Source organism: Lontra canadensis, unplaced genomic scaffold, assembly GCF_010015895.1.
Source record: "Lontra canadensis isolate GAN:19392208 unplaced genomic scaffold, GSC_riverotter_1.0 scaffold6, whole genome shotgun sequence".
NCBI classification, from domain to species: domain Eukaryota; kingdom Metazoa; phylum Chordata; class Mammalia; order Carnivora; family Mustelidae; genus Lontra; species Lontra canadensis.
Genome location: NW_022631000.1, coordinates 29,639,793 through 29,652,978, shown reverse-complemented (window position 1 = coordinate 29,652,978; position 13,186 = coordinate 29,639,793). Strand labels below are relative to the sequence as shown.

General features: G+C 45.9%; 1 protein-coding gene across 1 annotated transcript in view; it reads left to right on the top strand.

Annotated features, from left to right (window-relative positions):
* MINDY4B (MINDY family member 4B) overlaps nt 1-13,186 on the top strand; it is a 55,172-nt gene that overhangs the window by 26,226 nt on the left and 15,760 nt on the right. The window contains exons 7-10 of the mRNA XM_032852639.1: nt 5,016-5,135; nt 5,884-5,975; nt 8,726-8,891; nt 9,655-9,720. Coding sequence (XP_032708530.1) covers nt 5,016-5,135; nt 5,884-5,975; nt 8,726-8,891; nt 9,655-9,720 — 444 coding nt within the window. The remainder of the gene's footprint in view (nt 1-5,015; nt 5,136-5,883; nt 5,976-8,725; nt 8,892-9,654; nt 9,721-13,186) is intronic.

The window sequence follows — 13,186 nt, the reverse complement described above, 5'->3', positions numbered from 1 at the left end:
GACCAATTCTAATCGACATTTTGGCGGTGCAGCCTCCTGGCAAATTATCAGAGCTATTGAATCCTAATACTCACTGGAGAGTGCCTTTTGTTGTCATTCTCTCTCTTTTCCCTTCCCTGTTTGGGGTGGAGGTGCCTGGGACTTCCTGACTTTAGCACGAACAGCTGGGAATCTGCTAAGAAAGGAGTGGAGGTGAACCTTCTCTCTCCCCAGCTCTCCTGTTTCTCACCTTTTGTTGACCCATTTCTAACTCGACAGCTTTCTTGCTTCCCCCAACCAAACATCTCACAGTGCCTGAGGTGTAATGACTGATGGCCAAGGCAGCCGGCCCAGGTAGGATTATAGAGAACATGAGCATCCTTCCTTGTGCTCTTGCGCCAGCACCTCTCTGCCCCTCCCCCACAAAACTGCTTCGCTCCAGGGCACTTTCCCATCCTCCTCCACAACCAGGCCCTTCTCCAGAACCCAGCCTGGGAGACATTCTTGTAGCCTCTTTTGTCAGCAGCCAATAAACCAACCCCTGGTGTGTTTGCAATACCACCCAGCACAATCGTATTAAAAATGTAACACTGGGAGATCAACATATTCTGGTGGAGACCCAGACAAATGAAGCTTCCATGGAGGATAACAGGCAAGGGGGTGGCTTTTTGGAAGTGGAAAGCACAGCCTGGTGCTCCAGCATAAAGTCTCGTCAATAGATGAAACTCGGGATGTTTGCTTGATTAATTCACTGCTCTGGACAATTTCCCACAGAGGCATCTCAGTATGGGGCAGCAAGTATCAACCGTGTGCTCCCCAGGTGCCCTCTCTACCCTTCTCCACCCTGCTTTCTGCCAAAATTGACCTGGAGGGACTCCATCAACAGGGCTCCCTCCTCCTCTGGCTTCCTACTGAGTTTAACCAATGGGAGCCCCCCACAGGGAGCCTGGAGGGAGGAAAGGGAGAGAGAAACCTCTGTGTAGCCAGCTGAATTCCTCTTCTCTTGTGGCAGTTCTCGCCCCAGGACTTTCTCCTTCCTGATTCAGGTCACTCTCCCCAGCCCCCGACACTCTTCAGGTCTAGGGCAGATAGTGCTGCTAGCGGTGGGACACTGCGTTAGTTACTGTGTTTTCCCCACACGCAGCCCACATCTTTGTAGACAGTCCCTGTCTTCAACTTTCCTCAAGTTAATTACCCTGACTTAAGCATGCCATCTGTTGCCTGCTGGGATTCTTACTGGTACAAGTCGGGAGGCTTGCACTGGGGTCCTGGAGTTGCCATTTACAAAATACCTGACCTTGGGCACATACATAGCTGCTGTGTACCCCACACTTTTTAATTGTAGAATGGAAGGGCCAAATTAGATTAAAAAAAAAAATCAGCAAATGCTTATTGTGAACCTGTTATGTACCTGTCTCTGTACCAAATGCTGAGGGATCCATGTTGGACGTGATCAAGCCAAGAGTCTACTCTACCACTCTGTTTGACAGGCTAGGAGAAAGATGTTTCTTAGGACTCACTAATTTTAAAATATCTGATTCCATGATGAGCTGGTAGTTTCTAAGGCAAGACAAGATTTAGAAAAGAAGCTTCAAAAAGAGCTATTTTAACTCACGTTGAGGGCAGGGGCCAGTGTAGAGATGCTCCCATCTGCATGGTCAAGGTTGCTGCAGGGAAAATCTAAGCCCAGGGACCAGAATCAAGGCAGTCAGGGCAAGGAAATTAAATGTATTGGGAAGAATGATCAGGACCTCTGTGTTTTTCTGCGTGTGTGTATGTGTGAACGTGTACATGTGTGTGAGTGTGTGTGTGTGAGCGTGCAAGATAATGATCCTCATCATTATCCTCATCACAGCAATCAGGAGAGAGAGGTACTCATTACAAATCCTCGAAAACTCACAAAGTGAAAAGAGAGAAACTGTAAACCATGCTCGATTGTGTTAAATAGTAACGATCACTAGAGTCATTTATTAGGACCATTTGCCATTTGTGTCTACTTACCAGGCACACAATGACATAAGCCTGTCATTGAATACACCAGGTTAATCTTGTGATAAATTAGATATGCTATGAAGAGAAATGTTATAGAGGTAAGATGAGTCACCTTTACTGTGACAAGGGCCAGTGGGTCTGGCCTGAGTGGCCCACGGCTCCTCTGTTCGAGACCTGCCCGAGGTGTATCTGGACAGGCACACTCCCCACGCTGGAAGTCGTACCCAGCAACAGAAACAAGGGTTTGGTTTGGTTTGGTTTGCAGAGTTTTAGTAATTGAATTTGAGTTCTAAGCCTTCTTAGTGCCAACAGTCTTCATCTCCCACATTTATCCACGGCTTCCCCTCTCCTCCTCCTGCCAGGCTCGGCTCTTTTCTCATCTGTGAGGGAACTTTCTTCCCTACAGCATTCCAGTGGAGACAGGCTGTGTGTTCACAGAGAGAGTAACACCCTGCATTTACTCAGCACTCACGGTGGTTCCTAAAGCCTTTGTCCATACTTCTTCCTTTTCAATAATAGTCATAATGTGGACTGAGCAAGGATTATCTGCATTTCAGGATAAGCAAAGAAAATCTTAGCAAGGATGGGCAGTCTGTCCAAGTGCACATGGTCAGTGAGCGGCGGAAATGGGCTCTCAAGCGTGGAGTTGGGAGGGCTCAGTCTTTCTTCTGTCTGTGATGCCCTGATGTCAGGGAAGCACTTGGATTCATTTTCAGGCCTCTCCTCTGGATGTCCTGGGTTGGTGGCCCATTGGCCATGGGGCACACTGAGTCTGTGTTTTCCAAGAGCAGCCTCTATGCCCTTTGGCTCCCTCTCCTTGACTTGCTGTTTCCCTGAGACACCAGGGCAACAGCACTTTTCTTCAAGTGAACTCCTGGGCCCTTGCTCACCCTGAAATGTACCTGCCTCTATTTCTTTGTAGAGATGGTCTTTTCTTTTGATGGTGGGAGCAGTGACAGCCAGGAAATAAACTCCAGCTCCAGAACCAGATCGTGGTCCAACAAGGGGAAAACCATTCCTCTCCTGCATCCGTCCTCTTAGAAACCATCGGTCTCTGGACCTAATGACTGCCTGTTCTTTTAGTCCACACTCTTCAGCAGGCTGTGAATGTGTGAATGTGATATCCAAGGTTTCCAGGATCCACCCTGTGGTACTTTCCAGTCTCAACTTGCATAGACTTCCTGCCCCATGCTTCTGGAACACACACATACATGCATACACATGGACACGTCACAACATCTCCTCTCCCTGGATGCTCTGGGTACTCGACGTGTGTGTGTGAGTGTGTGTGTGTGTGTGTGTGTGTGTGTGTGTGTGTTTGCGGATCTTCTCCACCTAGCCTCCCCTCCATTATAGGCAATAGGCCACTGTGTGGTCTGTCCCAAAGTGTGCGATATGTGACTCTGCTGGAGCATGAGTGCTTTTAGTGATGTGTCATTAAGTAACACATTAAATAGACTGAGTCACCTTGTGGGAAAATTAGCTCCTTCTTCACTCTGGGAGACCCCTGGAGAAAGACTCTGTAAGGGGTACATATGTTGACACCTCTTTAACACTTCCGACTTCCTTTTCTAATTAAAAAGAATGTGAGCTCAGGCATTTCATAGGCAATGGTTTCTAGCCTAAGTCAATAACATTGTTTTATTTCCATTATTTTTTTCTATATGGCAAATGATTTTGATTCCACTTAAAGATGTGATATGAAGTGTCCTTATTAAATACATATTTTCCAAGTTATAAAAGAGTAGGTCAAGCTAATTAAAGATATCAATTTAATAATGATTGGCAACCAGAAAGGAGAGCAATCATAGGATGATACCCATTCAAAGCTGGGGAGGCAGAATAGTGATGTTGGAATGGACTCAAAGCCCAGCTGTTTCTACCAGCCGGGTGACTTAGTCAAATACTTCTCGGTGAAAGGGAATATGAGTACTTACCTCAAAGAATTAAACAAACATAATGAACATAAAGCAGTCAGGCCAGTGCCTGGTGCATAGAAAATGCTCAATAAATGCTAGATGCCATTTGCTGGCCCAGTTCAAATATTACCTCTTCCAGGAAGCCTTCTTGAGTGCTCCAGTCAGAAGATCTCCTTCTTCTGTTCTCTCAAGCTACTTTGTACCTACAGAATTTCACACATTCTATCTTCTACATAGTTGTGGGACATTGGACTTTTTACATATCTATATCCCACATAGGACCAATCACATGCTAAATAATGAACATGGCCCTGATTATGAATGCATTCCCTTTTGTTTTCATGTGTTTGGCTTATAAAGGCTTATTTTTTTCTGGAAAGCTCTAGAAGACCCTCTCCAATCTCAACATGCTATAGAGTGTCCAGGAAAACCTTAAAGATTTTGGGGCACAAGAACAGAGAATGCTTGCTTAGTATCATTTAAATCAATATTGCACTCAGGCTAGAAACAGAGTCCTGTCTGTTTCTTGTTCCTAGAGCAAGAGAGAAAGACTCAAAGATGGGAGAGGTAGGGGCTGCAGAATCAAGGCTGTAGATAGGGACAAGTGGCACAGAGGCAGAGCAGCTGCCCATGGTGGACTGCAAGTCATGAAGGAGAGATGGCTGGCAATGGAGGGTGAGACAGATGGGGACAACAAGGTGCAAAGTTGACACACTGAGCCTTCAGGATGAAAGAGTCTAGGGGTGCCTGGGTGGCTCAGTCAGTTAAGTGGCCCCATAATCTCAGGGTCATAATCTCAGGGTCATGGGATTGGGTTCCACATTGCGCTCCCCGCCCAGCAGGGAGTCTGCTTTTCCCTCTCCCTCGGCTCCTCTCCCCACTGTTCTCTCTCTCTCAAGTAAATAAATAAACTCTTTAAAGAAAAATAGTCTAAGTGAACCTGGTGTGACTCTTTTGCACAAGACTCTGCAGTTAAGACAGGGAATAAGATAAAATGTAAACGAGAATGTAGGAAAGGGACAGGCCTACCTCCACAGGTTTACCACCTTACTTAAGGCTATTTGATAAACAATGTGTCTAAGAAGAATTATCTTTGTTTGAATCCTTTATTTCCCCTCTCCTCAGAAGTTACGGCAGACCATCTTTGGAAATGCCATGCAAGTCTTCAGCTATGACTGGAAAAAGGCCTATTTCCGTTTCCATGATCCTTTTTCTGACCTGGCTTTTGCTTTGGAAGTAGGAAAGGTAATAATAGGCAAAATTTTTAAATATTCTAATTCCATATTCCCTATCCATATTTCCTTCTAGTCTCATCCATAAGAATATATGTTTTCATTATAATCATTTGTAGAAGCATGATTCATATAATTTAAAATTTAACCTTAAATGATAAGAGACTGTTTAAAATTATAGCTCAGTGTCAGGATATAGCAAAGTCTCGACCTCCTTCCCTCCATGCCTCACCTCCATACACCCTGCCCTCCCCAATTCTAGTTTTCCTGGCTCTTCTCTCCAAGTTCTATGTATCCCTGAGGATGTGAAGGCAGGAGATCCAGGAGCTCCTTCCTGGCTTGTTTAAAATCTCAGTAATTCATGTCATCACTTACCAGTCACACAGAATTTCAAGGACTAGCCAAAAAGTTCCTGACATTTTCCAAGTCTAAAAGCTGGATAGGAAGCGGGAGCATGGCAGAGGTAGGGTGGAGGAGGACACATGTCCCCAGGTGCCAGTCTACAGGGTTGCACAAAGAAGGTGGTTGTTGCAGATTCTGGTCCAGCCATGGCATTTGACCAGAGCCCGCGTACATAGTACGGTGTCCCTTTGCTCAGCTGAGAGATGCTGTATACCAGGAGGAAAAGGGCTGCAAGGAATAGATGGCATCCATTTCCAAGAGTTCTCCTTTGTTATGTTGGCCCCATGGGGTTCCAGCACAATTGTAAAGCCCTGCTCCCAACCCTCACATGCCTCACTATTCATCTTCCCCCGTTTCAGGGAGGTGCCCGAAGCATTCAGATGGCTGTACAAGGATCCATCATCAAACACTTGTTGTTTACAAGGGAGGAAAAAGACTGTAATCTTCACAGGTAAGGGGCCTAGAACTACTTGAGAGAATTAACCATCTCATGAGAACCTTTGTGTGCCAAATAGTCACTATGGAAAATTCCCTGGCTGGCCTCGGGAAGGGAACTTATCTCACGAAACCAAAATGGCTCTGGTTCTCCTGGAGAGACTGGATTTGGTGGCTCGGGAGGACTCTCCTGGAGCCACTCTCGATGGCTGCCAGGATAATGCTGACGGTTCTTATGCTCCGTGGCAGATCCTCTTGTCAAGGAAAGCGGTGCACCTAGTCTCAGGTGGGCTTACTTGACAATATTTGACGTGGGAAACCCCAAACTAACACTTTCAAGGAGGAACAAAAGGGCTGCTTTCTAAAAAGCCCTGATAAATGAAGAATTAATTCTCCTTTTTCACCAGGCTGGCAAAGTACAGTTTTTGGTAGTTGCCTATTTAAGAAAATCAGTTCAAATGGCTTTACTTAGAAGTCAACAAACCTCATCATGTGCAAAGCTCTATGCTTGATATTAGAAGAAATATAAACAAGTAAAAGGTATATATCTACCCTCAGCAGGATAAGTTATCCCTCAAAACAGGAACTAAATGTATAATTTTTCTAAGATCGTGAAATGCAGTTTCCTGACAGAGCAAGAGGTGGAAATTCTTTATACAAGTGATTTGTGAAGGGAATTTCCTGTTGGAGAGGAAAAAAGTTCTTTTACCCTTCTAGCTTCTTTGGCTGGTCTAATAATTAACCTGACATTAGAGAGATTAACAGGAGAAAAACAAACAGAAGTTTAATAACATGTATATATCCTGTATACCTAGGAGAAACCCAAGAAAATTGAGTAACCAAAGGCATCACCTTAAATACCAAAGGCATAGCCAAAGGCATCGCCTTAAATACCATCTTTAGTGAAAGACCAAAGAAGGTGTTGGGGGTGGGGATTCTGTTATGGGAGGTTACCAGGAAAAGCACAGTAAACAAGGGTAAAGTTGTTTTGTAGATTTACATCTGTGCATTCTCTACTGATAGGAGTTTCTAAAGATTTAGAGCCATCCCCCTCCTCCAGTGAGGGAAACACCCTCAAAAATGGAGATTTCCCTTAAAATGTCTTTTATGAAAAGCTAGCTTCTGAGTTTCAGGACGTCCCTTGAGTCCGTAGTTTGATTTTGTTTTTGTTTTTAAATAACCAGTTTAAAATAATCAGTATGCCAAAGAGGCATATGTTGAAGTGGCAAGAATCGCTCCCCTTCGGCCCTCAGGAACTGTAAGAGGGAAGCAGGAAAGGGAAGGAGAAGCAGAAGAATGTGGTCTGCAGCGATATCCAGCCTCCGTCTGATCCCATGGGAGCTCTGCAACCTCAGCTGCCCCATCTTCAAAGAAGGAAATGGGCCTTTGTGCTTCCCACCTGGCCACTGGCTTTGAACCATGCCTCAAAAGGCAGGCCAAACGCGTAATCACTCCCGGGCAAGGTGGCTCCAACTCTTCAGAGAAAGTTGAAAAGTAGGAGCCACGAGTAGCAGTCCCCCAAAGCAGCTGGGGGAGTTGTCTACCAACTAAGTAAAAGGGACCTCAAGGAATCTAGATGAAACACACACACTTGCTACACACATAAAGCACTTAGCGCAGAACCTGGCGTGCAGCAAATATTAACTATGTGGTAAAGAGAAACCGTCTCACAGACCTGCCCCACGAAGACTTCCTGAACCTTCTTGGTCACAAGTCCTGTCTCCTTCTCCTGCACGGTCATAGCACTTTGTCTTATTCTCATCCACTCCCTCAGACTAGAGTTTTGGAATATGAAACTCCTCGGAACTCGTTTCTGTATCATCACAGGGCTAGAAGAGATAGATACCATGGCTGAGTTCATTCGTGAACCCCTATCACGTGTTTCTCTAACAGTTGTCTGTGTTAAACATTTAGAAAGCCAGCCTAGTAAAGGTCTACCACATAAAGACTGGCTCCCATTTCCCGGGAAATGCTGACAGCCTGGGATAGCTCCCTAGACTCTCGTGGTGAAGAGCAGGGAGTAGGAGCAAGGCCGCCTGATTTCAGGTCACTGCTCTACCACTTTCAAGGTGAAAGACCAGGGGCCAATCATTCAACCTCTTTTTCTTTCTTCTCCTCTAAAATGCGAGGAAGAGTGGTAACTACTTCACCAGGTTGAAGTGAGGATGAAATGAGGTGACATGTGTGAAACACTTAGAATAATGCTGGGGGGAGTGAGTGGCAGGTGAGCCTAAGCTACAAGTCAGTGAGGGTGACATAAGGTGAGTCTCCAGCGAGTCGTGGGGAGGACAGATAAGAATAGCCCATTAAAGGTGCACCAGGGCACGCAAAGGCACGAAGGTGGAATGTAGGAAGTGTGTTCAGGGCCCTGGTCATGTGGGCCAGAGGGTCTGCAAAATAATGCTGGGAAGTAACACTGCAAGGATTGTTTAGGGTCACCCTCACAAAGGGCCTGTTATTGGGGTAAGAAGTTTGGCTCAGTCTCTGCTGGAGTTCAGGGGAGGGGACATCGGTGGGGACTCAAGAGGGGTGATGACTCACAGGGCAGCACTGGCTAAGATCACAAAGAGAAATAATATGTGAGGATGCCAGTTCCCGTGATAGAGTAAAAACAGGTCCTCTGTGACATTCTCACGGGGTAGGTTGAGGAAGGAATGAAACAGACCCACCTGGGGTTCAGAAGGGGACTTCAAGGTGGAGACATCTCGCATTCAGCTTGGTGACTGTTCATGCTCCTGTTTTCCTACCCAAATTCCTGTGCTGTAGTTTATGTGCAGTAAGCAAACGGGAGCAGGACCAAGGCCTGGCTACAGCACTGGCTGGCATCCTGTGGATGGCGGGAGCCGCTGAGAAGGCCACCGTCTGTCTTGTCACTGAGGACACTTATGTCCTCTCGACTCCTGACTACTCGGGAGATGATTTCACAGAGCGGGTAAGTGCACCCCGCCCTTTCTGCCAAATAAAGGGCCAATGAAGCCTAAGAGGGTACTAGATTCAACATGGAAATGAAGACGAGGCCTCATCCATGCTTCTCGAAGAGTCCAATGTGGTCAAAGGCGTCTTCCAAAGAACGTAGGGACCAAGGGATGTAAGTGATTCAGACAGCCTTAGGAGAGAATCCTGCTATGAATTTTTCCTTCCAGAATTCACCACGATCAAAAATATCCCATGCCTGGGGCGCCTGGGTGGCTCAGTGGTTTAAAGCCTCTGCCTTCAGCTTAGGTCATGATCTCAGGGTTCTGGGATTGAGCCCCGCATAGGCTCTCTGCTCAGCGAGGAGCCTGCTTCCTCCTCTCTCTCTGCCTGCCTCTCGGCCTACTTATGATCTCTGTCAAATAAATAAATAAAATCTTTTAAAAAAAAATCCCATGCCTGAAATCATTATAGACGGGATTTCCGTAACCACTATCTTAAACTTTGCTGAGTTCTGCTTATTAGGAAAAAAATATGTTTATGGTCTTATGGCTCAAGATATCATATTGGTTTAAAACTAAGGAATGGAAAAGTGAGGCCAGGCCATCCACTCTCACTATGTCTGTTTTACATGGCCTTGTATAAGATAATATGGCTAGTTTTAGCCGTGTGACTCTGCAATGAAACAAAAAGCTCCCTTGAGGAAATAACAGTAAGTTGACATCGTATGGATGTAGCTTTCATCTTCCTTTTCATTTTTATCTTCTATTCCTGATTTATAGCTCCAGCTGTTTGAACTTTCAGAGAAAGAAGCCACTGAGAGATTCATCTATGATCATTTACAATGTGTAAGTGCTTAAGTGTTGAGATAATTCCTTTATGTTGAACTGATCTTACAGGAATCTTCTTTCTTTTCCAAAGTGTATTTCTAATGATGCTTATTAAGAAAACCAGGTCATTTTGAAAGCTAAGAAAGGGCTGAATGAGAGAAAGAGAAGCCCGCCTCTCCCTCTCCACAGCCTAAAAAGAGGCCAGCTCACACACAGGCCACTCACAATTGCCTCTTTGTCCCTGACTAATCAAACCCAGAGAATAATACTATAGAGGGCATATGCCAAGATTTCTTCTGTGGAAAGAGAATATGTCAAAGCAGTCTTGCCTCATCTAATGGATAAAACATAAAAACGCTCAACAACGAAGGCCCTAGTCTAAGTTGCCAAAATGACCATTTACAGTGACTCCAAGGAAAGGACTTCTGGTCTGAGAGACGTGGCCCCGTTTCACCTGTTCTACCAGCACCTTCCACACAGTGTCCTTCTGGTGTCCATGGCTCTTGCCCACTTCCCAGAACGGGACAGTGTTGGTGGAAAATCTAAGATTCCTTTGCAGGGAAAGGAATGAATGCTGCGTATCTAAAAGAATCAGAACCCTAAGGAGTAAAAGAGGACAGTTAGCAGGGTTACCATGAAGCCATGCAAGTATGGATTATACAGAAGGGGGAAATGTGTTCCATGAAACTCACCGCTCTGTTCCTTCCAAAGGCAACAAAGGCAGAAAGCTCCAGCATGAGTTCTCAGCCACACATTGGCCATACGGTCTTGATTAGGCTGGTTACCTGAGGCCTACCTCCCCTGCCATCTCAAAGGTCTGTGTGGCCGGCAGAAGAAAGTCCCCCTTCCCCACCCTGCACAAAGATGTCCATACCCTACCCCTTGGAACCTTCAGAGAAAAGGGGGATTAAGGTGGCTAATCAGATGACTTAATTTTTTCATTTTTTAAAATTTTTGTTATCTAAGTGTAGGTGACATTCCATGTTATATTAGCTTCAGGTGCACAACACCGTGATTCAACAATTCCGTTCCATGACCCAATGCTTTAAAATAGGGTGGGTTCTCTGGATTACCCAGGTGGGCCCGATGTAATCACAAGGGCCATGAAATTCGGAAGAAGACAGAAGCTGAAGTCAGAGGGTGTGATGGGAGAGCAGTGTCACCTTCCCTTGCTGCCTTTGAAGCTGCAAATGGGGTTGGGGGGACAGGGCCACCAGAAGCTGTAAGAGACACGGAAACAGATTCTCTCCCTGAACCCCTAGCAGGCCTGCTGACATCTCGATTTTGGCTCAGTTAGACCCATTTTGGACTGTTGACCTCCAGAACTGTAAGACAATAAGTTTGTATTATATTTTATTAAGTGTTTAATTTTAATTCCAGCATAGTTAACGTACAGTGTTAGAGGAGTTTCAAAATTTGTATTATTTAAACTACTAAATTTATGGTTATTTGTGGCAGCCTCAATATAAAAACTAAGAAACCCACATGATAGATGATAGATTTTAATATCTGACTTGGAATATTAAGTTAGAAGCCGGCTTAAGGACTCTGTTGTGGGCAGGAGAGATTTGACGGGGTGACTCAGAGAGAGTGGACCGTGTAAGAAAGGTGCCTTCCAGCAAAGAGAGGCAAGCCCTTTCTTCTTTGTCTTCTGTGTGCTGCACTCAGGCCTGGGGTAGTCTGATTCACTAGGAAGGGCCCCCACATCTGCAAGGGCTTCCTCAGTGCAGCCAGAGTGGAGAATCAGAGGGTCAGAGCTGTGCACACTAAAGACCGAGAGTCAAGCCAGGATCAGCAATACGGGCCCAAAGCAGGCGCAGACTGCGTGGCGTGGGCGAGCGTGGCTCAGCAGGGCTTCCCGGGTCAGACAGACCCGTGCTGACTGTCACCACAGCCTCCCCGGGGCAGCGTTGGCCCCATGCTTGATGCCTCACTCAAGGGCATCCCCAACCAGGGACTGCCCATTACAATGAACCCCCACACGAGACCATTACCAAATCCCATTGAAGATGCACCAGTTCCATGTCCCATTCCTGCGTCCCACCTTGAGACAAAAATCTCGAGATGGAGCTCTGAGAGCTACGTGTGGATAGCAAGACCTATTGTAATGGGCTGAATTTCATCCCCCAAGAAGATATGGACAAGTCCTAACCCCCAGTGCTTGTGGAGGTGATCTTATTCGGAAAGGAGGTCTTTGCAAATGTAATCAAGTGAAGAAGGAGGCATGCTGGATTAGGCTTGGCTCTACTCCAGGGACTGGTATCTTTAAAAGAAGAAAAGGGCAATGTGGACACAGACACAGACATGCAGGGAGAACACCATGGGATAAAGCAGGCAGACAGACCGGAGTGATGAGCTGACAAGTCACCACATTCCACCAGAAACTCCAAGATGCCAGGAAGGATCCTTCCCTGTGGCCCTCAGCGAGAGCGTGGCCATGCTCTGACACCTTGATCTCAGATGTCCGGCTTCCATAACTGTGTCAGAACAAATTCCTATTGTTTTAAGCCCTTCAGATTTCTGGCAATTTGTTACAACAGTCCTAGGAAACGAATATACCCATCATATGCGATCGCCAGCAGTAGACCACACCGTGTTGTATTTTTAAAAATTTGACTTAGCAACTGTCAAAAACAATCAGGAAATTCCACATAAAAACCCAGATTTTTTAGCTTTTCCCCCCAAATCAGAAAATCTGGCTACATTAGCCCTATCTTCTAGCATGTCCTCAAATTAGCTGACATGGGGGCCCGACTCCCCTTGGACAAGTCGTGAGAAACTTGTTGATGCCACCTACCAGGTCAAAGGGCTTTGCAGATGTGATTGAGTTGAAGACCTTTTTTTTTTTTTTTTTTTAAAGATTTTATTTATTTATTTGACAGAGATCACAAGTAGGCAGAGAGGCAGGCAGAGAGAGGGTGATGCAGGGAAGCAGGCTCCCCGCCGAGCAGAGAGCCTGACGTGGGGCTCGATCCCAGGACTCCGGGACCACAACCCAAGCTGAAGGCAGAGGCCCTAACCCACTGAGCCACCCAGGTGCCCCTAAGTTGAAGATCTTAAAATAGGGGGATTATCCTGAATTTTCCTGGTGGGCCCAATTAATAAGAAGAGGCTTATTGGGGAAAGTAGATGTTAGGAGAAAGAAAGAGGTGTGAGGGGAGAAGCAGAGAGAAGAGGGACCATCTTTGGTCACAATGTGGGATCATGAGCCATGGATAAGGACAGCTTCTAGAAACTGGAAAAAGGGGGGCACTTGGGTAGCTCAGTTGGTTAAGCCTCTGCCTTCAGCATAGGTCGTGACCCTGGAGTCCTGGAATCGGGACTGATGTCACTCCCTGCTTACCTGGGAAACTCCATCTCTCTCTGCTCCTCCTCCCGACTCAGGTTCTCTTTCTCTCTCATTTAAATAAATAAATAAAAATCTAAAAAAAAAAAAAAAGAAGAAGAAGAAGAAGAAGAAGAAGAAGAAGAAGAAGAAGAAGAA